At 41.5% G+C, this 25,102-nt stretch overlaps 1 protein-coding gene across 7 annotated transcripts in view; it reads left to right on the top strand.

Moving 5' to 3' along the window:
* The window catches only part of SEMA6A (semaphorin 6A), a 126,447-nt gene that overhangs the window by 63,098 nt on the left and 38,247 nt on the right, over positions 1-25,102 (top strand). For 3 of the 7 annotated variants that reach the window (XM_056324704.1, XM_056324697.1, XM_056324699.1), the window contains exons 7-19: positions 1,058-1,148; positions 2,327-2,446; positions 3,537-3,625; positions 4,531-4,748; positions 7,586-7,717; positions 10,515-10,670; positions 12,099-12,275; positions 12,998-13,138; positions 13,234-13,314; positions 15,282-15,340; positions 17,154-17,174; positions 17,307-17,357; positions 24,300-24,464. In XM_056324704.1, the coding sequence (XP_056180679.1) occupies positions 1,058-1,148; positions 2,327-2,446; positions 3,537-3,625; positions 4,531-4,748; positions 7,586-7,717; positions 10,515-10,670; positions 12,099-12,275; positions 12,998-13,138; positions 13,234-13,314; positions 15,282-15,340; positions 17,154-17,174; positions 17,307-17,357; positions 24,300-24,464 (1,501 nt within the window). The remainder of the gene's footprint in view (positions 1-1,057; positions 1,149-2,326; positions 2,447-3,536; positions 3,626-4,530; positions 4,749-7,585; positions 7,718-10,514; positions 10,671-12,098; positions 12,276-12,997; positions 13,139-13,233; positions 13,315-15,281; positions 15,341-17,153; positions 17,175-17,306; positions 17,358-24,299; positions 24,465-25,102) is intronic. The other 4 variants (XM_056324700.1, XM_056324701.1, XM_056324702.1 and 1 more) reach the window with 4 other exon arrangements.

Below are 25,102 nucleotides of genomic sequence, written 5' to 3'. Positions count from 1 at the left end.
CCTCTTGCTATCACATGAAATCCTTTTCAGCCCCTGAGTAAACACAACTAATTCCCTTCAGAGTAGATTTTGACAGGAAGGATACATGACAGAAAACAAACAGGGACAAATTGTCCACTGGAGGACTTGGGTGCTGTAACATACAAGCTAAAAGTTGGTTGGAGTAATAGATGATGCTGGGTGGGTTAGTTTTCACGCTCTGTGAATCTGTACTGTATGTAATTTATACGGTGTGAGCTGCTCAAGTTACTTGAATATGCTAGAAAGATTCTATGATTCCCAAACTACAGTAGTATAAGACTCTTAAAGAAGTAAGAGCTGTACCTTTCCCCCATAGGTCACTAAACCCATTTGAACTTAGCATAAAGTTGATCTGTATATTTGTATCATTATCAGTGCCCAGGGTGAATTTATTTCCCAGGAGTTACACTTAAGCTTCAGATTTTACAATTCCAGCACAGATTAATTCTTGCCTGATGGTAAGAGGATTTCTCCGTGACACAGACCCAACTGATACAGTAAGACTTGAAGAGCATCCTTCTGAGTATGCAAATCAAGGAAGAGAGCATCACTGTTGAGACTAGAGCAGAAGGATCTCCGGACTTTGGGGAGAAAAATGCACACACAGATAATTGTCCTAGTGTTGTTTCTTCTGACTACTGTGGCTTGCAGTCTTTTTCTGTGTATAAGAGCGCTTCTGTTGGATCACTGTTGAGGATAAATTTTGAACCCTTGCCAGAACCGCAGACCACATACCCTGCTACAGTTCAACAGGAAGCTTGTGTACAGATAAAATATAGACTGAAGACTTTTGTAAAATGTGTCAGGGTAAGAGTGATTAGCTCCAAAAGAGTGCCTGACTCACTGGACGCACTTTCTTCAGACTGATTTTATTTAACACTATAGGTTTTATCAGGTTTTTAATTCATAGTCAGGAGCACAGTTAGAGACTGAGGACCTTCCTCCCTGCCTAGAAAAGAAGAAACGCTGTCATAAACCTCATCTTGGGTAAGAAGTTTTGTTTCTCTAGCTGAGGATCTCCCTTTTGTTTTTCCAGATGGATACCCTGGAGTTCCTGGGAGATGAATTCAGTGGAATGGCCAGGTGCCCCTATGACGCAAAGCATGCCAACGTTGCATTGTTCGCAGGTAAAGTGGTGGAGATAAACTTTTTGCTTTCTGTCTTGCAGTCCAGGCTTGCCATAGCACTGTGTCTCTGGAGTCCAGAATGCAAAGGGAGTGGATAATGACTAAAAATAGGGAGCATAATGAAATCGCTAGCACAGAAGTCTTCCCTTCTCTGGGATTAACTTCACTGCCGTAAACACTGCCTGAAGCCTCAGTTTCCTGGTTCAATATTTCAGTATTTCCTGGATTCATGGTGATATGATGCCAGACCAGTGTAAGGCAGCATTTCTGGCTGCATGCAGCTTCTACAGAAGTGAAGTCAAGGCTTGTGTGAACTTTAATGAGGAGTGGGCAGGATATGCTCTTTAATAACTCTAAGCTTAAGTTAACCTTAGTAATAAAGGAAAGTAAGGGAACATGCTGTGATGTGCCCTTTTCTAGATCTAGAAGGAAAGGGAAGGTGATTTTATTTTAAAGCAGAAAACATCTCAATGTGGTGTTACCAGCTGCTGTAGATAAAGGAGAGAAGTGTGTTGATTAATAGTGTTTTATGCTGCATGCAGCAGAATACTGTGATTTCTATGACAATAGTTAAAAAAAGTGACTGCTTACTAATGGGGTCAATTGGGGCTGTTGATCGTGTGGTATTTTTGTACTTCTTTTCATGAATTCCTGATTTAATTGTTTCTTTACTGAACTTCTCTTAGTGTGAACCCTGCTGATCTTTTCTTAGATTTGGCTGTACAATAGGTGGTAAGAATAATACAGAAGTCACCCATGATAATGTCAGTCCTCCTCAGCAGGTGTGATGCTAGAAAGTAGAGCCTTGGTGCTCACATGGAAACACTTTAGCTATTCGTCTGAAGATACAGGAGTGTGCAGGTACTTCAGCCACTTGACAAAGTCTGTGGCCAAAGGGCTGTATTGAGCACAAGTGTGTTTGAGGTGGCATCAGCTGCCTCACAAAGGAGAGGTTTTATAGCAGGTTGCAGTTTGGTTTTTAGTTCAGTATGACTTAACCCAAGCGAGAGAAGAGTTACTCCTTCAGATTTCTTCTCCCACAGCATCCCTCTGAAATTACTGTTTTGAAAACTGATGACTTGCTAGTTCAGTGCACGGTCCCATTTACCTGGCTGGATTTTTTCCCTGCCATGTTCCTAAGGAGATTGTTTCTTGTTTCTTCTTTCCTTCCTCCCCAGAGGGAAAGCTGTATTCTGCCACGGTGACCGACTTCCTTGCAATAGATGCAGTCATATACCGGAGCCTTGGAGACAGCCCAACTCTGCGGACAGTTAAACATGACTCAAAGTGGCTGAAAGGTAGATAAACAAAATGACAAAAGCAGCATCTCTGATTAGAGTCTTGGATTCCTGACAGACCTCTCTGTCGTTTCATTTCGCCAATGCTTTCTGGCAGAAAGAAGGAACTGGATTGCATCACTTACTTATACAGATCTGTTTATTTCTTCCCCTCTCCTCCTGACCCCCAGTTACTGGACCTGACAGAAACTGTGAGCATGGTAGATCAGGATATATACTCCAGCCAGCTTTCCAAGCTGAAATCCATCAGTTTACAGCTGTTGGATGTAAAGATTGGAACTTACAGAGTTCGGTGTGCTTGGGCTCTGTTTGAAAATATTCCTGCCCCAGGCCTGTGTTAGGTAACAGTGAAAGCCTCATTAAGTATAGAGGGTTTGTCCTGTAATGTTAAGACTGAATGAAGAACAATGAAAATAAAATTAATCCTTCATTAAGAGGAATGAAAATAAAATTATGGGAATGTTGCATAAAGCCTTTCTTTTATGGTTCTTAGGGACTGTACAGCTGCCATTGAATTAGGCAATTTCTGTGCTCTAAATGCCCTCATTGTTAAGAACAGTGTAGTTTAGCTTCACGTAGGCGTTATGAGTAGTTAGCATTTGGAGTGATTTTAACAGTGAGCAAAGCCATAGTTTGAAGTCTTTTTCTGCATGCAGAAATGTTTTGCCAGGTGTCAACTTTAGCTGTCCCATTTTGCTTGCTGCTACAGACACGTGTGGGCAGAAACAGTTACATGGTTTGTTATTCCCTCCTCACACAGCCTGCATGCCATAAAGAGCACTGCTTGGACCGCTCAGGCATGCCATTATATGTAGTGTCTTTACTTTTCCTCGTACTCCACGCAGGGCAGGTGTATTAGTGACAAACACTTAACTACCTTGCCATGATGTTGCACAGACTTGTCCCCAGCCATACTGTCCCGACAGTGATTCTTCTGCGGTGGTGATTTTGCTAGTTCTGGAAACTGAGCCAGTTTGCCTAATGTGGGCATTTTACCTTTGGATGTTTAGTGTAAATGTATTTGTCTTCTCTTTGCACGCTATATGCTGTACATGGTGCCTAAATAGGATGTCTTTGGGTTTTTTTATAGAACCATACTTTGTGCAGGCAGTGGACTATGGCAATTACATTTACTTCTTCTTCCGGGAAATAGCAGTGGAGTACAACAGCATGGGAAAGGTAAGGGCAAAAACATTGCCTTGAATGACTTTGTCAGATTCAGGACAAGGAAAACATACGCTATTCTTGGACCAATGCTGTTAGGAGTGACCTTGAAATAAGAACCATAAATCATGATGACAAGGTCATAATTTTGAGAAGATTCCTATCGCTCAAGCCAAAAGGTTGGTTGGAGTGAAACATTGCACTGTCTTGTAAGGAAACGAGGTTGTTTCTTACAGTGATGGTGTATGCTGGAATCTCTTTTTCAAATCGTACAAAGAACAAGGCAAATGTAGTTAGTTCAGCATAGTAGCTAATTGTTAAAAATGGATCCCAAAGCAGGGAGATATTTTTCTTTAAGAAATCTAAATTGGAGTACTGTGTAAACAGGGGCAGGAATTCTGTGCTCTGCCATTCTGCAAAGAATAATTAAACACTTACTGCATTTTTGGTAGTTTCACAATAGCTTTCTGCCTAAGCAGTCAGAAAAGCTGACCAGGGTCACAAAGGTGGAGGGCAGGAAGAAAAGCCTAGCAAGATTTGCATAGGTTTTAAAGTGCTGAAAACACAAGAGTCAGAGCAGGCAGTGTGGGTTGCAGGGATTGTGAATATAAAATGTGCTTTTGTTTGGGGAAATAGAAAGCTAAGCAGTCTGTATGGAAATGAGTTTTATATGGGTTGAGAACAGATCTCTTGAAGGATTTATGGCTGTATAGTAAATGCCACAGCCTTATCTTTTATAGTACACTGTTCCAAAGCTGCATTTTTCTCTGTTTCTTATTCGTCACAGGTTATGGAAACGTGGGATTAAATTAAGCACCTTGCTGTGTTATTCAAAATGTTTTAAAACCAGAATTCCAGCAAAGTCTTTAGTTCAAACAAACATTTCATTTTCTCCATTATTTTTGCTCTCCTTCTTCCAGGTAGTTTTCCCAAGGGTGGCTCAGGTGTGCAAAAATGACATGGGAGGATCTCAGAGAGTGCTGGAAAAACAGTGGACTTCCTTTCTCAAGGCTCGTTTGAACTGCTCAGTTCCTGGCGATTCACACTTCTACTTTAACATACTGCAGGCAGTTACAGATGTTATCCATTTCAATGGCCGGGATGTTATTTTAGCAACCTTCTCCACTCCATATAATAGGTATTAGGTGCAATAACCTTTTCCTTTACGATTTGCTTTTCACTGCAGGTTCTTTTTACTTTAAAGGTACAAGAATTGATTGCTCATACAATGTAATTATTATGTATCATGCGCTTACTGATAGTTTGTGTTTCATTTTAAGATACCCTCTTATTACTTGCTGCATTTTGTATCTGCTAATTTAGAGCAGCTTTCAGCCATTTACTATCTGGGCATGTTCCTTGGACATACTTTTCTTTACATGGGAATAATTTAGACTGGCCACTAAGAAGTTGTGCAGCATGTAACTTGCAGAATGCTATTCCAAAGAGAAAATGTGGTATTTTTTTCTCACAGAGAAAGGACTGGGAGTGTCCTATTCACATCTAAATCCCCAAGAACCATGTTAGTACTCCTTCCCTTTATTTCATGCATCTATTGAGTCTTGCATTTTCTCCTGGGGGAGCCAAGATCCTGAGCTGTCCTGCTGGCTGGGGAGGAGGGTCCCCAGAACACCTGTCTTTCATTGTTTGTGTGGTTTTCTAAAAGCATTGGTTCATCTGAAAAGAATTTATTACAATTACACATTATAACATATTATTCCAGAAGTTATTAGAAGAGTAACTGTATCTAATTAGTGAGGTCTGCCAGAGAAGTTAAAAAAAATAGTAGCATTCTAATTAAAAAATATATTGCTGTTTCACAGAGTAACGTTTGAGCTCAAAGGGGAACTTTATTGCTGAAATTCATCTGGTTTTGCTGTACACTTGCCACCTCTTGTCAAAGCCTGACCTCAGTGAGGTCATGCACAGAACTGACTTCAAATAAGAGTAAGCCCAGCTGTGTAATGTGTAATCACTGCTTTTGACATCAAAACGATAGAAACTGCTATGGAATAATTATGCCACCAATAGGAAATACAGGCTTAAATTAAGATGATCTCTTTTTATGCAAACTGGTTTAATAAAAACAAGTAAACAAACAGATTCAGCATCAGAAAATAGGTTGTGTTTTGAGTTTATCTCAAAATGGAGATTGTCCTCTTGCTCCACCAGTATTTTGTGTGGTGTACTTTTCCTTAAACCCTGCATTTTGACATCTAAGTACTTGGTGTTAAAATCAAGATACTATTTTATAAGCCTCATTTTTTGCCAGACATTGAAGATGACAGGAAGGCACATAGGCTTGAAGACACCCTGTTAACAGACCTGCTTCTGACGTGGATGCATCTCTCATTCCTCCTCCACTAAGGAAAAGCCACAACAAATATCTTTGATCTCTAGAACAAAGCTTCCCCTTAGAGTGAGGTGGAAGACATTCAGTATACCTGAGGTCACCCAGTGTAGGAGCTGCTGATGGGTTGTAATCCAGTGGTTGGGAGATGGCTTGGCTGTGACCCACAGTACTCTGTCCTTATGGCTTTATCACACTGTGGACCTGTGAATTGCCATCCTCAAAAGTGGAAGCTGTTGCAGTCTTCTCACCAGAGGGATCCCTCCATCACTGTGTTTTGAGCACAATTCTCAGCACTTCTAGTTCTGTATAGCACACCTCAAAATTTTAGGATTGTTTTCTCTTTAGGGCTTAATTCAGCAAAGTGCAAGATCTAGCTGGAGTGGATCCTGAGCTGTCTTTTAGGGTGCGGTCATGTGTGTGGCCGAATACACCCTTGACCAATTCTTACATGCACATACATGTGACTGCCTCCATTTAAAACTCTGTCTGTTTATTACCACTTTAATATAAAGCTTTGAATTTTCCTTCCATGTAAAAACACAGTCTGTGGAGGTCAAAGTTAAGACTAATACTGTCTCATTACTTGTTGTAATTCAGTAATAAGCATTTTGAAACATTTTAATATTCAAACAGTTATTTTTGTATCAGTTTATTTACCTTTTTGAGTTTAGTTTTATTCTCTGTAACAGTATTACAGTTCCTACATTTTTTCTCAGGTGTATAATAACCTACTAGCTAAAAGCAGGACTGAAAACCTCAGCCAGCTCGGTTCATGATATTTACCTGATAAAATCAAGCAGTAAAAGTCAAACACAAATACAGTAGTTCATGTTTAAAAAAAATGAAAAGTTGACAAATTAATAATTCATGCTTCCAAGTGACTGACCATGGGAAACCTGTAAGCCTTTTAGCAAGTATATAGGTAAGGCTATAATTACGTTTAAACAATGCTGTCATGCAGTTGCATGCAAGTAATCAAGATGTTGAAATTTACAACTTTATGAACTAAAAATAAAATCGAATTTCCTTCTATAAGCTCATTACACCTCATTGAGTTAAGCAAATTCCTCAGCATAGTTAAATCCTTTCAGTTGGGAAAACTTGGTGGAGATCAGGCTGTGGGAGGATCAAGTAATAACATGTAAATGCTAAGTCAATGGCACATTGCAGCTTGCTCCCAATTTGATCAACACCAACTTCTGAACTGTCTGCAGTTTATTTCTGAAGCGTGACAGGGACTGTAATAATTAATACTGAGAGATGTTGTGGCTTTCAAGAACTTATGTTTCCAAATAACGGGCTCTGAATGAAACTGACTGTTACTCCTCATGCTTTGCCAGTGGTACCCAGAGTTTCCAAGATTCTTTCCCTTCTTCAAGATTATTGCAAGTACTTTATGCTATAGAGGCTCTGAAACAAATTATACTGGCAGGAGCTGTCTGCTGATTGGTATATTTCAGGCTTTTCCATGGGGCTGGCTTTTCCTGTCAATACTCAGAGGTTACAGGGTTCAGGATTGAGTAGTCTGTGACAGGAAGACTTCTATACAGCATGCTTTTTACTCAAGATTTTATGCATAACTGCAGAATGAGTAACAATTTCTGGGAAATGTCACTTTGCAGCATCCCCGGCTCTGCAGTCTGTGCCTATGACATGCTTGACATCGCCAATGTATTTACTGGGAGATTCAAAGAACAAAAGTCTCCAGACTCCACATGGACACCAGTTCCTGATGAACGAGTGCCCAAGCCCAGGTGCGTTTCAAGTATAGTGATATTGTTCTGTTCCTGCATGCAGAACAGAGGGGTTTGATAATTTGAACAGCCTTGTGCAGGTACAGTTGAAGATAGGTATTGTAACAGTAAAATAGAAATTGAGTTGCATTTGGATCTAAGGTATACAAGTGAGGATTTTTCTACTTAAACAAGAATTTTGTAACATAAATCAGGCCAGTGTCAGATCCACTTGGCCAGAATAATCTATCCGGTAAGAGTAGTGTGAATTGCACACCTGTTGCAAATTGGTTCAGTAACGGATATATCTGATTACAAAGCTGGTTCTGTGGTTTGCTCTGCAGTTAACATGTGATTTATGTGCCACAGACAATGTAACATGGGGAGAAAAAACCAGCATTCCATCAAAATGGAGGTTTACCACATTCCACCTATGAGTTGTTTTCACTACTTCCGCTTCCCTCTGGTTTGCATGTGGCTTCTCTATTGCACTCTCTTTCATATTTACAAGCACCCATTTCGTACAAGTTGCCGTTGACAGCCACTTGTTAACTCATTTACACCAGTGGTGTTTTGCTCCGAGAATTTGATATGAGTGTAGATAAAGCAAATTCATTTATCTCGGCCAAGCTCTACCACTTTAATGCATGTTTTACATTGTTTGTGGTATCTTACATAACTTCAAAAGAAAAAATGCATCTGAAGCTCTGTGGTGGCAACCGAGCTTCTGCCTAAATCCAAATTTGGCCCATCATGTTTTAGAATTGCCGAGTATAGTATTCCTGTGCTGTCTTTATTCTGAAGTTGTCACTCAAGAGAAGCTTGGAGGTGACTGGAAAAATCTGGTAAATTCTGTGTCTGTATTTGGCCTGCTACAAAATCCTGTTGCTGGATTTTCTTCTCCTTTTTGCAGAGTTTCAACAACTCACTGACATGGTGGGCTGCCTTGTAGTGCAAGGCTGCGCAAGGGCTCCAAGTTCATTAGTCTGGAACTTACTTGGAGAAAGAGTATTGGCCTGGAAGGACGAAAGGAGAAAGAGAAACCTTGTCTTTCAGTAGGAAGGAAGAAAAGAAAGTTGCATTATGAGTTTGTGGGATGAGCCAATAGCAGTCAAACAGTTATGATGAAGATGGGATAATACTGCTCCTTCTAAGCAAGCAGGCGATAACATGAAGTGAATTTGTGAACACTGTTCATGTAACATTTGCCCATCAATCTGCTTAATAGAAATAATCATTACTGCTAACTCATGTTGAAATGCATGAGAGGCACAAGACGCCTTTGAAATAAGGTCATTTTTGTTTGGCTGTCTCAGTATGGTGCAGAAACATTAGTGCTCCTATTGATCCTAACATTTCTCAGAAATATACCGAATCCTTTCAGGAGCCTCGCTTCCCTTTTTGGCCAAGGTGCACAGCAGTGTTTACAAGGTTTTACATTTACTCGATTAAACCAGTTTTGAGATTGAAACAGGATTAATTCAAACATGTGATTAGTATTTAGGAGGAAATTGGCCTCCACATTAGATATACAAAAATCTTGGGCACCACTTTAACAGAGGGTGTAGGCTGTTCCCTGGAATTTTCTGGGTATGTCATGAATCAGTACCCTTGCAAGGACCGAGGAAACCAGTGATGACCTTGGTTTCTCCTTCTCACCCTCTGTCACTAATTCTATATGCAGTTGCAAGACAATGGAAGTATTTTGGATATGAAGAGGCAGAGCACACAGTCTCTGCATGTAGTATTCACTGTGCAGCTGTGTGGGACCAGACTCACTGACCCAGCTAGTCCCCTCCAGTCCTATGCTACCTTCCTACATAACATCTAGTTACCTAAGGTTTGAATATTTACCTAAATCTGAGCAACAGATACGATAGGACCAGCACTATATTTTGTGCAAGCTGGCATTACTCCATTGATGTCAGTGGCTCTGTCCATGTCAGAGCAGATGAAAATTGAACACTGCGGTGTATCTGTGAGTGGGCAGCTCATCTTTCATCTTCCCATCTTACAGTGGCTCAAAGGCTTGAAGAATCATAATGCTGTAGGAAATGGGATCAAACAGACCTTTTATTGGAGAAAATAAACCACAAAATATTAATAATGGGCAAGGTATTTTGCTGCTTCCTCTGTAGAGGTGACCTGCCCCAGCAGAAAGGTTAAGTTATCTCTGAGGAGCAGGGTAGATTTTACAAATATGGTGAGCTGATTTGCATTTAAATTGTCAAAAAATGGTTGATAACATTTCGGTGAAACTCCTCAGTGTGCTACCATACTCAGATCATCTCATCTAAATTGAAAGAAGGGTAAACCCAATGTTTACATGGATGCTTGCTGGGTTGTTTTCACCAATAGCGGGCTTTCTACCAGACAGGACTGAAAGCAGCATTCTTTCACACAGGCTAAAAAAACCCCAACAACTTCCTTTTGTATATTAGGGGATGCTTTTATTCAGGAAAGAGCAGTCAACTAGGCAAGTTACAGAACAGAAAGCACCTGTGCCAGTGGGCAGCATCAAGCCAGATGCAGACATGCAGTGATTAGGTTCCATGTGAGCAGATGAACTACAAACTGTGTGTGTCACACTCCTGCTGAAGAAATGTTTTTGTGCTTTTAGGTGGCATGTTAAGTCCTTTTGAGTGGAGGACAGAGTAGGATTTTAGGCACCCCCTGAGGGTGTCCACTAGACTTCTCAGTCCTTCATTTAAACCCTTGTAATGCACATCAGATTTCACCAAGGCCGAGGGCCTCATTACAAGAGATTTGCCCTAGGCATCAAATAAGTGTTCTGGCTTTACTCTTTTGTTTTATTTAGGCCTGGTTGCTGTGCTGGCTCTACATCATTAGAAAAATATGTAACCTCTAATGAGTTCCCGGATGATACCCTGAACTTTATCAAAACACATCCATTGATGGACGAGGCTGTACCTTCCATTGTCAATCGACCTTGGTTCCTGAGAACAATGGTCAGGTACGTACCCTCAAGCGGACTGTCATCCTCATTGTAGCTGTCAAGTGGTACCAATAGTCTTGCTCAGGATACTCTCAAACTCTGTAAACATCCTTGGTGCGCTGGGCATGAATCCAGGTAGGAATGATGGTAGTGCTGAACAAATGCCGAACTCCCTGAGCAGCATTCAAGATGGGAAAAAAACTCCTTTCCAACCACACTGCTGAAACCGGATCCTGGAGGAAATGCTGTGCAGGGAAGGTTGACCCGCCTGTTGGTGTGCGGGTCAGGGTTTGAGACAGCTCTGTCGAAAACTTTGGGCAAGGATCAGCAGACAGCCCAGGGATATGTACACAGGCTACAAACATGTCTACCAGGATATGTTCACAGGATATGAAGATGTCTGTCTTGTTATGTACTGGTATATTTTAATGTGCACAGGCAGAAGTAGTCACATAATCCGTATCCTTTCTGTGACAACAAGAAAAAAAAATAATAAGGAAGAGATTTGAACAAAGACTCATAAATCAGCAAGCCTCAAATACACCATCCCTTTCCTACTAAAATACATTCCCACTCTCTGCTGTGGTCACTGTACTACTTATCTACCCTCCAGTAGTGAACAAAATAATGTGACTAATTTTGCTGTATTTTCCTCTTTTCTTCTATACAAGGGTAGAGTTTTGTGTCAGGCAGTGTTTAGCTCGAGAAGGGGCAGACTTAGTTTTAGTAAGGTATCTTCTGTCAGATTTTTATGTCAGCTTCTGTACCTCCAACAAAAGACAAAGGCAGAAGTCGCTCCAGAGCACTTTACTTTGATCGCCAGTACCAGATAACTGATACCGAATCACCAGTACTTGCTTTCAATAAATTATGTCATCCCAAGATTCAATATCACCTCAGTACTGAACTTGCTTAGTGGCAGTTGTGTGATCATTTTTAGTGAGATAAAATGGTGTTTAGCATCTCACTATTCCACTGGCACAGCTTTTTCTGCCAAAAAATTTGAATGTAGATCAGTTACCATTACTGCTGCTTTTAATGTGACAGAGCTTGAAATTAAAAAAAAAAAAAAAAAAAAAAAAAAATGCACTGTGCTGATTTTCTTTCCCTGCCTGAAGAAGTCACCAGGCTAGTAGTTTGCTTTTGACTGGAAGTATAATTCCTAAATGGCCTCAGACGCTTAGCACACCTTCAACTCCCTGCAAACACTTTTGATAGCTCCTGGACATACAGACATGCAGACAAACACACGAAAATTCCCCACCATTTGGGGAGCTAAACTGGTGCAGTCTATGTTGATTTACAGGGTTATTCAGCTAGGAAAAGTGCTGATATATGTTATGTGGTTGCTAGAAGGCTACCACACAGTTATCTGAAGTGGAAAAAGTGGTAAAATAAATGGCAATCTAATCCCAAGTGATGCAAAATGCTGTGTTGTTATTCTAGATACCGCCTGACCAAAATTGCCGTGGACTCTGCAGCTGGGCCTTATCAGAACTACACCGTGGTTTTCTTGGGATCAGAGAAGGGAATCATCCTGAAGTTCTTGGCACGGACAGGAAACAGTGGTTTCCTAAATGACAGCCTTTTCCTGGAGGAGATGAACGTTTACAATCCTGAAAAGTGTGTATCTGATTCTTCATACTCATGTATGGGTGACTTCGAGCTTCCGATTTCCCAGAGGGTGGTTTGTCCCATGAAAAGGGAAGTGGTTAAAGAAGCCAAATTTTTTGAGTAATTTTAAATTGTTTGGGGAGGGGATGTCTGCTTATCAGTCTTTACAGTGCAGTAAGATTTTTTTGTTCGGTATGTGTAGAAAATAGCCCATCCTATGCAGCAGTTGGTGGATAATTAAAAGTGAAATTCTGCAAAAGAAGATTAATTTTCTAATCCTATAAAAAAAAAGAAGATTCCTCTCCAAGTAACTCAACAACCAGCAAGCCACTCTCCAAGGGAAATTTCCTGCATTCCAGCCTTCCTCAAATATGCCTAAGGGGCCTTTGAAGTGGGCCACAATCATGCAGAAATTTCAGCTACTTTGAGTGCTGGAGAAGAATAAACACAGAAAGTGAAGGGCACTCAGAAAGCTTGCCTGGTGTGCTGTCTCTCTCCACTTCTTGTTCCCCTGTCCCGTGCATTTTTAATACTTGTTTATATGTCTGTCAGTGTTTTTCGTGGCTATTGTCTGTTCTTTTTCCTTGGTTTGTTCAATTCTCTCTGAGGTTTGAGGGGGAGAGGAGGGCTGGGCAGCTGTGGGGGCAGTTCAGCCCGAGGGATCACTAAGTTTTCATCTGGTTTCCCAGCAGAACTCATTTACAGCCTTATCTCACTTTTTTCCAAATTAGGTGCAGCTATGAAGGGGTTGAGGACAAGCGGATTGTGGGCATGCAGCTTGACAAGCCCAGCAGTGCCCTGTACGTTGCCTTCTCCACCTGTGTCATCAAGGTTCCCCTGGGACGTTGCGAGCGTCACGGCAAATGCAAAAAGTATGTGTTTTATGGTGGTTGTCAGAAGGCTACGCACAAGGTGTGGGGAAGGTGGGAGTGCTTATGAATGCCACCTTGTGCTCTTCTTTCTCAAGGGCCTGCATAGCATCAAGAGACCCTTACTGCGGATGGGTGAAGGAGAGTGGGGCGTGCACACAGCTGGTCCTTGGCTCCAAGTGAGTAATGGCTCTGGCTGGATGGGCCATGAAGCTCTGGCAGTGGCGCCAGGGGGTCTTGGGCAGAGCTGTTTGAAACATGGGGCTCTTAGGGAAGGAAAAATGTGGGAAAAGTTTGTTTCTACCTTATTTGCATTCACCTCTGAAATGTCACACACATTTTTTTATGTGAACTCTCAGCTGATTGGTAACTGCTGAAAGAGAAGAAAGAAGAAAATGAAAGAGCTGTACTAAGGTCCACATGTTATTGAAAGGAGGGAACTGGATGAGTATGTCTGGACCAGCCCACACTGGAGCCATCACAGCTGATTAAAGAGGCAATAGAATCCAAATTAAATTACTGAAGCAATTTGTCCACTGAAAACAAAACCAGTCCTTCTAATTTACTGTGCATTACTAAGAGGAATCACAGAGCCCAGTAAAAGCTTAAAGCAGATTCAGAGAAGTGCTGGAACTCCCCATGCTTAGCAGTAGAATTTAATTATTTTATAATCATAAAAGTCGGTGAAGGTTTAAATGTGGTTACTAAAGCCTCTTTGCAAGGGGCAGACCCACTTCAGACCTCTTGATTTCTTGGCCACATCTGGCACACCCTCATGCTTGCCTGCCCTGAGGAACAGCTAAACCTCCTCCAGGTAGCAGTGGAAATACAGTGCAAACATCACACAGACCTCAGCTGCCCCACTTAACCCTGCTGGTCTACAGGTCTTCAGTATTTAATGGATGAGTTACCATCCCTGTGCTTGTGTCTTGTTATTAATTTGCTATTTCAATTAGAATTGTTTTCTTCGGGGGGGGGGGGGGGGGGGGGATGCTGTATCTGTATATGCTTTACTACAACAGTGTGGACTGTTCCTGAGTGGACATTTGGTAGGATAATGTTAAAATGTGCCTATGTCCTTGTCAGGTTTTCTCAGCATTCCCAAAGAGCTTGAGTCTTTTTGCACTTCCATGGCAAGTTGTAGGGGACTTCCATACCTTACTCTTAGAGGCAGCTCCCATGTTTATCAATAGCTCCACCGAGACAGAAGCAGCACATCTTGTGGCAGCTCAGTCCAGAGATGAGCAAGGCAGGTCGCTCTGTGTCCGGCACATAGCACTTAGGAAGGGGATCCAGATCACCTGTGAAGATGTGTGGTGGACTTCTAAACTAGCCAACAGGAGACAGAGATGTTAGGTGCCCTCCTGGAGTAGGTGACAGTTTCAGCAGGAGTTTTAAGAACACGGAGCTGGGAATGAGGTCCCTGCAAAGGTAATTACGCCTCAAGGGCAGGGTCCTAATGCAGACTAGGGCTTGCACTGGAAGTTTTACAAGGCTCTTGTCATTCACCTTTGACCATTCAGGAAGCTGGGAGAACAGCTTCACTAGTTATCCAGAATCATAGTCAGAGGATAGGAGCCTAAACTAATCATGTCATCTAGAAAAGCCTGTGAGCGTTTTCCAGTAGAACCCCTTGAGTTCAGTGGAATGCCTTCTGTGGACTGGACGTTACACCTTGCTGCCTTGTCCAGCGCAGTACCTAAATTATTGCTGAAATGCAGGTTGCCTTCTCCTAGCACAGCACCCACCCGATGGGTTAGCTTCCTTCTCACATCAAAGTGTTGGTGCACTTTGTCTACTGTATGGACAAGTGAGAGTATTTACTCCTGATAACATTATATATTACAGAGTTAACAGTTTAAAAAATACGAAACTGTTTGCCTCCTTTGACAACAAGGCATGCAGTGGATTTTTAAAAAAATGTAATAATAAAAAGAAAAAGCATCATCAGAAGCCAAGGAATCATTAAGCAATGATGAATAACTTGAATGTATATGTTGCAAGTTTTCAGCCTTATTGTGGAAGTTGCAAAGAAATGGCCACTTTCGTGATGGGACTTTATTTCAGTTGCACATGTGATAATTTCTTTCTGGTGGTGCCTGTGACTTTTGTTACTCATGCTGTTTTGTTTCTTTCTATTATTTAGACTGGCATTTGAACAGGACATAGAACATGGCAATACAGATGGCCTGGGTGACTGCCAAAGTAAGCAAAGCTTTTTACCCTCTATTTACCATGTGTCACAGCGTCCTTCTGAATGCCTCAAATCACCATTACCTGTCGGGCATTCTTTTGTAGCAATTGAAGCCACAGGGGCAGCAAGTGTGGCTAACAATGCAGGTTCAGAAAAGAAACGGTTGTTTAAATGTATTAAAAGAAAATAGCCCCGTTGGTGTGATTTATAAAAACAGCAGACTTCAAAACATTTATGTAGTGAGAAAACCTCAGTTCTAGAGGATATTGATTGTAGCAGTGACATAATAAATTGAGTGTTCATTGTCTTTATTAGCCATAGTGGTTTGGTTGTTTATGTAGATGTACAGAAGTGGCTTGGTTTCTTGGTGTAAACTGTGGCTTGGACTACATTCCAATGCAGGACAGGCAGACAATGAAATACATCTTCAGCTTTTGGATCTGGATCAAAAAGTGGCAACTACTTTGTTAAACTTAGTGGATTTTGCTCACAGGCTGGACAACATAGTGGTTGATATTAAGGGTCAGGTGCTACTGACCCTGCCTAAAAAATTTTAATAGTGAACGTTAGGTACTGACAGCATGAGTTGGAAGCTTAAACAGTCTTTAAAAAATTACATCTTGCACTGAGGTGCTTAAAAGTGCACAGCTTGCACTGCATGCAAGGAAACCTTGCGTGCTGATTTCTAAGCCTTCAGGAATACCAACATCTGTGTTTAGGACAGCTCTCATTCCAAATGTTCTTGCTAAGGTTGGTTTAATTCTAAGACCCAAATTTTATTTATAAACCTTATGAAATCAAGAATCACATTCTTTTCAGTGCAATTTGCAATAAAACTGCTGAAGCTAAGGAAGTAATGTACAGTGAGAGACTTATTACTTCTGGCATAGCGCAAAATAACAGAGGGCTAGAGTGCGCCATGGGATACAGTGCAGGCCAGCTGCTCTGGAAAAAGCCAGAGCCTTCTTTCTCATGCCTTGTGCATCCTTGTTCAAGAGCCATTTATTACTGTGATCACTATGCTTGAAAGTGTACAAGGATTTCAGCCTCTGCATGCCCCACATCTCCCTCTGTCTCTGTCCTAAGGTATGGTTATGTACACTGTCTCTTAAGTTTTTTGAAGGAGGTGTACACATAGTACCTCCTGTACTCCCCATGAAATGGGTTAGCACCAAAATCAGGTCAGTTCTTAGCTGGTGCAGCTTTGCCCTTTTCAGCCAGTCCTGCTGTCTTTGGGCGAGTAGGTTAGACAGGAGTGGAGTGTACCTGTTATCAGTTAAGTATAAAAGAAGGGTAGGAAATATTCAGAAACAGCACATTGTGTTCATGGAGAGAGATATGCTCCTGTGCAGAGAGCAACAAAGCCCATGTCCAGCTTACATTCCTCTTTATCCCTGAATAATGCATTGCACCTTGATACTGCACAGGGGTAGATTTCTCTCCCTGCTAACCCAGCTGATCTTATTACTTCATGTGCTCTTGCATCATGTGAGTTTTGTCCTCATTGACTCATGTTGCTAGTTGCATCACTTGTCATGCCTTGCATTAGATTAGGACTTGATCTTGCAAAGAAAGACATGGCAGGGAGGACACTGGCCTTCCCACCTGGTTTCCCTTGCACAGGGCTGCTGGTCATGAACGCTTTCAAAGCCAGATATTGTTTTCAGGTATGTCTGAATATTAGTTTTGCCTGGGTCCCTAGGTTACCAATCACATACATATAAATTCAGCTGAAGCATAAAAAGTTTTTAGCAGCAAAAAAGAAAAAGAAAAAGAAAAAATGAGAGAGAAATAATGATTTTTCCCCTGTTATTTGTCTTTCAGATTCCTTCGTAGCCCTGAATGGTAAGGAAGTTCTTAGATTCGTTATTTACTGACAGCAAATCCATTTTGGAGGAATCACTTTTTACTAAACTTTTAAGTATTTTCATACTTTTGTTTTATTTAATGTTTCTTCCCAATTTATTTCGTTCATAGACATTTCAACTGCTTCACCTGATCATGAAATGTCTTACGACACAGTGTATGGTCAGTTTATGGGTGTTTTTAAAAATTCTCCCCAGATCCTTGTGTTAGCTACTAATTCCTGTACTCAAATAGCCATTACCCTTACCCTTTTTCACTTGTTTTGTCGTGGTTTTGAGGGCCTGATTCACTAATCATAGCTAGGATCAAGTCATACCTCTTGATTTTCAATCCCTCTTTTCTAGTCCTCCCTCAAAGCTGTCTCCATTGAATGAAAGTCAGATACAGCCTATTTTAATGGTATGACAGCAGATATGCTTAAGAGCATACTTCATCTGAACACTCAGACAAAGGTACAGTGATGCATCTTATCTGTTCACGAGGGAAAACAAGATAGTAGTTCATATCCCACTCATGAGTCGTCCAGGCTACAGCAGCCAGTCAGAGATACCTTAGGGAAAAGAGCAGAACAATCCCTGAGTTACAGAAAGATGTCTCATAAGGAAAAATAATCTGTTACCCATGTGAGTTGAAACTGGGTTATGCCTCAATTCCTGAAGGTTCCTGTCACTTCCAGGGTGAGTTTTTTATGCTGTCCACCCTTGCAGTATCTTTATTCCTAGATGGGCTCTGGTCTGTAAAAAAAAAGGGTGATTTGCACAGCAAATTAAATGTCTTGAGCTGAAGAGGAGCATTTCTGCAAGCCTAGAATAGCAGTTTCCCATGAGGCAGCTGTTAATCTGTGCTCACGGTACTTTCCACCGCTTTGTTCTTTATATTTGGAAGTGGATTATGCTGGTACTTGGAGTGCAAAATAAATGTCTTCATGAGGAATTACTTCAGAATAATCGCTTTAAATTCAAACCTAGACTTATATTGCAATATTTGTTCTTTATAGACATCCTGAACAAAGACAAGTACTCACAAGCTAGGACGTGTGGTATTGCTCCAAGTGAACTCAATGGCAAATTTCCATGTGGTATGGGAGCTTGCTTGTGAAGTTGCTTTCAGGGTGTACAAGACTAGCAGTTCATCAGAGCTGGTAAAATTCACTGTATGTGTGGCTGAATGTAGCAAGAGGTAGGTTAGTGTGCAGCTGTGATGAACATTTAATTGATCTTTTCATCTTATACCTGCAAAATATGTAGGTAGAAAACAGAATCGATACAGCAGGATATAAATAACAGGAGGCATAGTAATGCTGTTCAACATTTGTAAAAATAAAATCAAATTTACCATCTTGTTTATTACCAGGAAATGGAAAATGTGCAGGTGAAACTTGTTTGAAAGTATGATAATGAAAACCAGTGAAGGGAATGTACAAAATCAAAGACAAGTTGAGACTTCATAATGTGTGGAAGACTCATGGTTTCATCTGCATATACAGCTTGTACTTCCTTTCATTTCAAAATTATTATATTTCCAATGCACAGAACAGTGATTGAAGAACAGTAATAATAAAATCTGTACTGCTGAATGTAAAGATAAAGAAAACGGTTGGGCACAGTGCTGATGTGCCAGAAATGTTCTAGGTTTCCTGCTTCTAAGTGCATTCATAGGCTGCACAGTTATAGCTGTGGGACTGTCATTCTGGATCCCATCAGCTACCATTTTAGTAGAGACTTCAGTAAAACTGGTATTTTAATCTGACCAAGAAAGTAGAAAAGTGATTCAAGTGAGAAACAGAATGAAAAAAGCTGCTGTCCCAAGGAGTACGGGTGACAAAGGGGAGTCCGTTCTAGTGTCCAGGCATGTCAAGACCAAAGACAGACTACATGAATTAGCCCAGCTCTTAATGTAGGACCCTGCAGCCAGATGCAGTAGAGAAATGCTGACCCGACATTAACACTTGTTCCCATTCATGCCTCATCTTTCACAGATTGTTTCATTGGCCCTCCTCAGGTACATCCTGGTAACATGTCCTATAGGCAAGTCAGCTCTTCCTTTTATGAGTTCAGTATAAATTCCCCTTCTGATATTACTGCAGCCAGGCTTTCTTTTCACCTGCCATAGCAAAGTATGAAAGGAAATGTGCTAGCCATCTCTATTGATCTTCCATACGAGGCGTGTAAAAAAATTCCACCATGAGGTAGTAAGCCAGTCTCAGTAAACATGCTTGTTTGCTAAGGGTAGTGACTGCTCTGAGTAATTTTTTTTTAGAAAATGAGAATTTTATAAATGGTACATTTTAATGTTATTGGGTACAGTTAAATGTATAAGCAAATGATACTTCATAATAGATTAAACCTCAGAATGCAGCAATATACCGGAATACCAACCAAGTGAGTGATCAGGGTGCTTTTGGATCGTGGGCTACATATATCCAAAGGCATCTGAAACTCCAGTTGCAAAAGAAGTCTTAAGGCCTGATTCCCGTGATTTACTACGCTATAAATCACCTCACTTCAGCAGACTTACTGCCAGTCTGCAGCAGTGTGAATGAAAGGAGAACCAAGTCCTTAATGTCTGTGTTCTTGGCATCAGCCTCCTGAATTTGGCAGGTGGGCTCCCTTTTCTGGGGCAGTCTCACATGATGAGTTGTAAACAAGTACAAAGTGCACTTTCAAGTTCATCCCTTTTGACACCCACGGAGAAGGTAGCAGTCTGAAGGTCTGGCTGCAGAAGGTCAGAGAGAAATGATGCAAGGGATACATATTAAAACAAGGAGATGAGGCTAGATTCCTCTGCAAAATTGTTAGCAGCTTCAATTACCTTTGGAAACATCAATTCTTAGTGAATTGGGCCCTTATTTTATCCCCTAGCCATAGTCCTTTCTCCCTCTGTAGTATTGATTTAGCCTTTCCCTCTAATTGTCTAATTAGGTTGCTATAGCTATTAATAGGCTAGTGTGCAGATAGCTTAACCTCTTAGATCCTAATGACCTGTGCATATTAGAGCGACTATCAAATACGTATTGAATACCTGTCTTTGTTTTAAACCTGAAAAAGAACTCCTTATATTTTACAAGTGCACTTCAGAATGAGCTATAGTTACAGAAGTGCAGCCCTTCTGAATCATTATCTGTGCCTGTAGACACTAAGTGCTTTTACTCTCCATTACTTGATTACAGCACTCCAAATGAAAAGTTTTTGCAAATATGGAAGCACCTGAAACAGTTTTTTAAAAAATCTGTCTATTTTGATTTTTACATGTTTGCTCTAAACAAAGAAGTTTGGAAAGCACTGTGTCTGAATTTCAGATGGTTTGTTTTAAAACAAAGGCAGAATTGTTTTTTAGATGTTTAGGTATTAACTGATACTAACATAGAGGTATTGGCCACATGTCAGATATGCTAAAGCCTGTTTAAATTGCAGCAAAGCCTATTTACACAGTCAGTACGGTAAAAATGGTGTAATGGGGAAAAAAAAAGGTCTACTACGTACACGTTGCAAACTGTACAGCACATCGTAAAGGTTTAATAATGGCTGTGTGTGAGAGGGCCAGGACTGGATTGCCTACCACTTCAGTCTTTTCTCTGTTTATGAGGGAAGCTTAACTAGCTTATACATTTGTAGTGCCACTCTGCTCAGAGACGAAATTCACCCAGTGGGACTGGCTATTGAGGCAGTTACAGGACACAATGATACTGCTTACGGGAGCAGCCGCTGCCCAGTAGTAAGTGTTTGCAGAATACAGCTCTGACACAAGTGGGACAAGCTATTAAGATCTAATTTGCTCCTGCATTGCTTCCTCAAAATCAGCTGGAAGAAAGTTTATCTCGATTACGTGTGGAAGGTTGTTTCTCAGTGTGTCCTAGACTAACACATTAGTAACAAAGCGAATAGACTGATTTCTTACATTTGTGTGAAACACTTCTCTACCTAATGACCATCTGGTACACATTAATATCTTCACAAAGCCTTAGCTTTCCATTACGAAGAAGTTCTCTATGTATTTGCAGCATATGGTTCAGGAAATCTTTTTTTTTTTTTTTTTTTCTTCTTTCGGAAAATGTGTCCCTTAGGCATATATTTCCTCTAGATTACTGTATTAAGAAAAGTTTTTCTTTAACCATACTTACAGCTTTTCCTTAGAATTCCCCCTTTAAGCACACTTAAAGTGCAAGTGTCTGGACAGAGATGTGGGCATATAAATGCATATCAAACACAGGCATAAAATATGATTGCTACTTGGCAAGTTTTTCTTCTCTTTTACCTCCTTATCAAGCTATGACTAATTGCTTTCTTATGTTGAGTGCATCACTATTTGTAGGCTGACCAAGTATTGTACACATTATCGTGGTTGCTGACTGGAGTATTAACTTGTAGACTGGAACCCCATGAATGCTGGCACTGTGGTTTAGTCCTTAGAGAAAAGAAGATAGAAATCTCATAATTTCCATTTTATGGCCTGTTCTCTGTCCCATTGTTTCTCTTATTTCTTGGAGATGAGCACAGGAGTTGACAAGCGTAAAATGGTGTAGGGGTGAACACTTTCACACTCCAGCATAATTCTTGCTTCAAGAGGTCATGTGTTTTCAGTTGCTGGACCTCTACCTGTCCTTTTGGAAACAAGCAGCCCTGCTGCTGGATTGCTGTGCAGTAGGCAGCACTTTCGGGTCAGAGTCCATCATCCATCTAACTGTGTTACCAATGCTCCCAGCCATTCTGTGGCTTATGGAAACCTTTTAGAAGTGGATAATGTTTGGCTTCTCTTTTCTATTTGACCGACATTAAAAGCTCTGTCTTCAACAAAATACAGCCTCTAATTTGCCATGTTAAAGACAGGCAGTGGGGAGAAACTACACTTCCTATCATGAGAGGTAAAAAACAATCCAGTGCCCTTGTCAGTATAAGTCATTAGCCTGAGGTCCAGAGCTAAATTGCATTAATGATTAGCTGCAGTAGCTGAAGGTTGGCTTCCTGGTGAGAATACGGTAAATCTGACCAATTTCCCCTGCTAAGTGTACCAGTTACAGGAGTTAGTTGTGTCCCTCTCCCATGCAAAACACAATCCAAAGTACTGCCATATATAGTCCTATGCAGTAAATCAAAAGGGCTCCTCAAAAATATACAGAGGAGCACAGACATTTTCTTCCTCCAAGACCATTAATATTCAGCAGTTCTTTAAGTCACAGAAGCATCTTAATAGAAGTTACAGCTATTTTGCTGACTTTATCAGTAGTTCTACCCCATGAAGCTGGTGAAGGGGCTAGATAAAGCAAAACGCATGGGTGAATCAAAAAGCTTGGGAGCATTGGTGGCCAACATTTAGATTTTTGATTGCTGGAGTGGAATTGGGGACCTAGGTTCATCAGCTCTCTCTGCACTTCTGAGAGCTAAAGCCATCTCTTTAGAAGCCATTTAAAGCAGCCTTGTTCATATGCAGCTTCTGAAAGCTTTGTGCTTATCCAGTGACTGTTTAAAATGAACTACACGAGCACAGTCTTTACCTGCCTGTCTCTTGTGCCTTCTCTGTCCATGAGGCTTTAAATTTGTGCTGCTTGTGTTTCTCTGTCTCTGCCCCAGTGAGTCTCAATATTTTTTTCTGAGCAGTGAAACAACATCAAGGCAAGGAGTGGGGAGAGGGTCCATGCTAAAGCAGTGTAGCCTGGTGATTGGACTCCTCTCCAAGGGAGACTCACATCTAAAGAAGGAAAATTCATTTTCTGGGCTTTTAAAAAAGGAGGCAGGAGAAAGGAGGGCTGCTGTCAGTCGGTCCAGCATTATCTGAAAAGAAAGTGTTATCTGCCATTCTGTCTGAATAATCTGATTCTACTAGTTTGTGTTTGAGCATGTTTCAAAAAACCCTCTTTTGACAGGCTCTTCCAGGAGAGTAAGCAAGGGGAAATATGGTTACTCCACATCAAATTAACCAGGCCTAGAGCACCTTGAGTCCTGCTGAAAATAATTCATTTTGGTGCACATGCCAAAAGGGAACTTTCAGAGACTTGTACAGGTTTGAGTTCAGAATGTTCTGGTGTGGATGGTGTTTTGGTGCCCTCTCCCCAGCAGTGATGGCGTAGCCTGAGCCACTTGCCATCTGTCAGAGATGGTAGACTACAAGCATTTTGGGTGCTGATATACTTCCCAGGATCTAGCTGCAAAGAATGTATGTATGAGTCTACAAACACCTCTCAGCCACAGCCACACTGCTGTTGAAATGGTGTGGTATTTTCAGCACGGCATGTCCTGTGAACATGTTGCTTGCTGGGGTGTATTTGATAGGTGAGGAGCTCGTCAGCCTTACTCAGGACAACAGTAACAATGTCTAGAGTAGTTGTAATGGAAAAAAGCCATGGCAAGACCTCTCCAGCAGCTGCTGGAGTCACAGGTCCTTGGGCAGATCCATGTAGTAAGGCGTTGTCTTCACTGCCACTCTGAGCAGAAACCATGTTCAGTTTCATGCTTATCTCAGAGCCATTTTGGACCCTCAGCTCAGACAGGACCAATGGTGAAGGTGTGTGCAGGCTTCAGCAGCTGATGGGCCCTGCACATTTCTCATGTGTAGGGTGTTGCTGCAGTTCGAGCACACCAGTGCTGAGCAGGCCTTCATTCCCCCGGGGGCACGAGGCAGAGAGCCACTGATGTCACCGTTTTGTAGCTCATCTGTCATTCCCCTTCAGTTTCAGCCATATTAGAAGTTGTTCCATTTTAATCTGGTTTTTTAAATGCTTTTTAACTAAGCAGTACCAGACAGCATGGACCGACACTTCAGTGTTGGTCAGGCATGTGTACTGAATCCAGCCAAAGGATGCTTGACTCAGATGAAGTGTGCTCAGCCTCTTACAACACATTTAACTCTGCTGAGTAACAGCACACAACCGCCAGCTCAGCGGGAGCCTGAGGTGTGTGTGCAACTCTTAACACCCTGATCAGGAAGATTCAAATCCCCTGTTTCCTTGGGGCCATGCTTTGAAGGACTTTTGAAACATTGCTAAGCCTAAGACAAGATGTTTGCCCATCACGGAAGCAAAGCAGTGCGTGTGTTCCTGAGCATGGGGAGGTCGTGTGGTAAGTGACTAATGAGACTTGTCTTCCCTACCTGTATTTATAATGTAAACAGGACACTCCAGTTCCCTAATCCCAAGCACCACCACTTCTGACTCTCGCGCTCGACAGGGTTATGATGCTAGGGGACGCATGCTGGATTGGAAGGATCCGCTCGGTTCATCTGAAAATACAGATCCATATGTGGCAGTTTCATCCCATAACCATCAAGACAAGAAGGGTAAGGCCTTGGAAATGACGTCCTGTGGTGAGGAGGGGAGGGGGGGAGGACTAAAGTGTAACTGCTTCCAGCTGGCTCGGAGTAACATGTAATGAAACTCCTGTGCTATAATTAAAAGCTTATCGTAAAGCCTGAAACTAAACAGCCAATCTCAGAGTCAGTCCTAGATAATTCACTGCCTGAGGAAACCACACAAAACAAACAGAAGTGTATGCCTGTGCAGAGTGTGTTGTGCATGTGTATGGGAAGGAAGGAAGCCGTGGGGATTTAGCTCTCTTTAAACTTGATCTACCGTGTTTTCTGGCAGAGGAGGATCCATGGCTTCCCATTGTTCTGAAGGGTGCACTTTTATACTACCCTTTTGTCTGAATTCCCAGGGCAGCACATCAGATCTCAACTAATTTCATGTTATTTCTGTCTCATGACAACTGACGGAGGTACTGAAGGTGTGCTCTAGTTTAACTACTGAAGTAAAACTGATGGTAGTCCTGGCCGCTGGGCCTAAGCCCTGCTGTCTCCAGTGAGACCTGAGCATCAAATACCTTTGAGAGTGGGGGCTGAGGAGGTCATTAGCGTATTCTAAAAGATAAGGAGATGTCTGCTCATGGGGAGAGATTCTGTGTTGCATTTCTAAAGCA

This window comes from Falco biarmicus, chromosome Z (assembly GCF_023638135.1).
Source record: "Falco biarmicus isolate bFalBia1 chromosome Z, bFalBia1.pri, whole genome shotgun sequence".
In the NCBI taxonomy this organism is placed as follows: Eukaryota; Metazoa; Chordata; class Aves; order Falconiformes; family Falconidae; genus Falco; species Falco biarmicus.
Note: the sequence above shows the minus strand (reverse complement) of the source record. Positions and strands in the feature narration are given on the sequence as shown.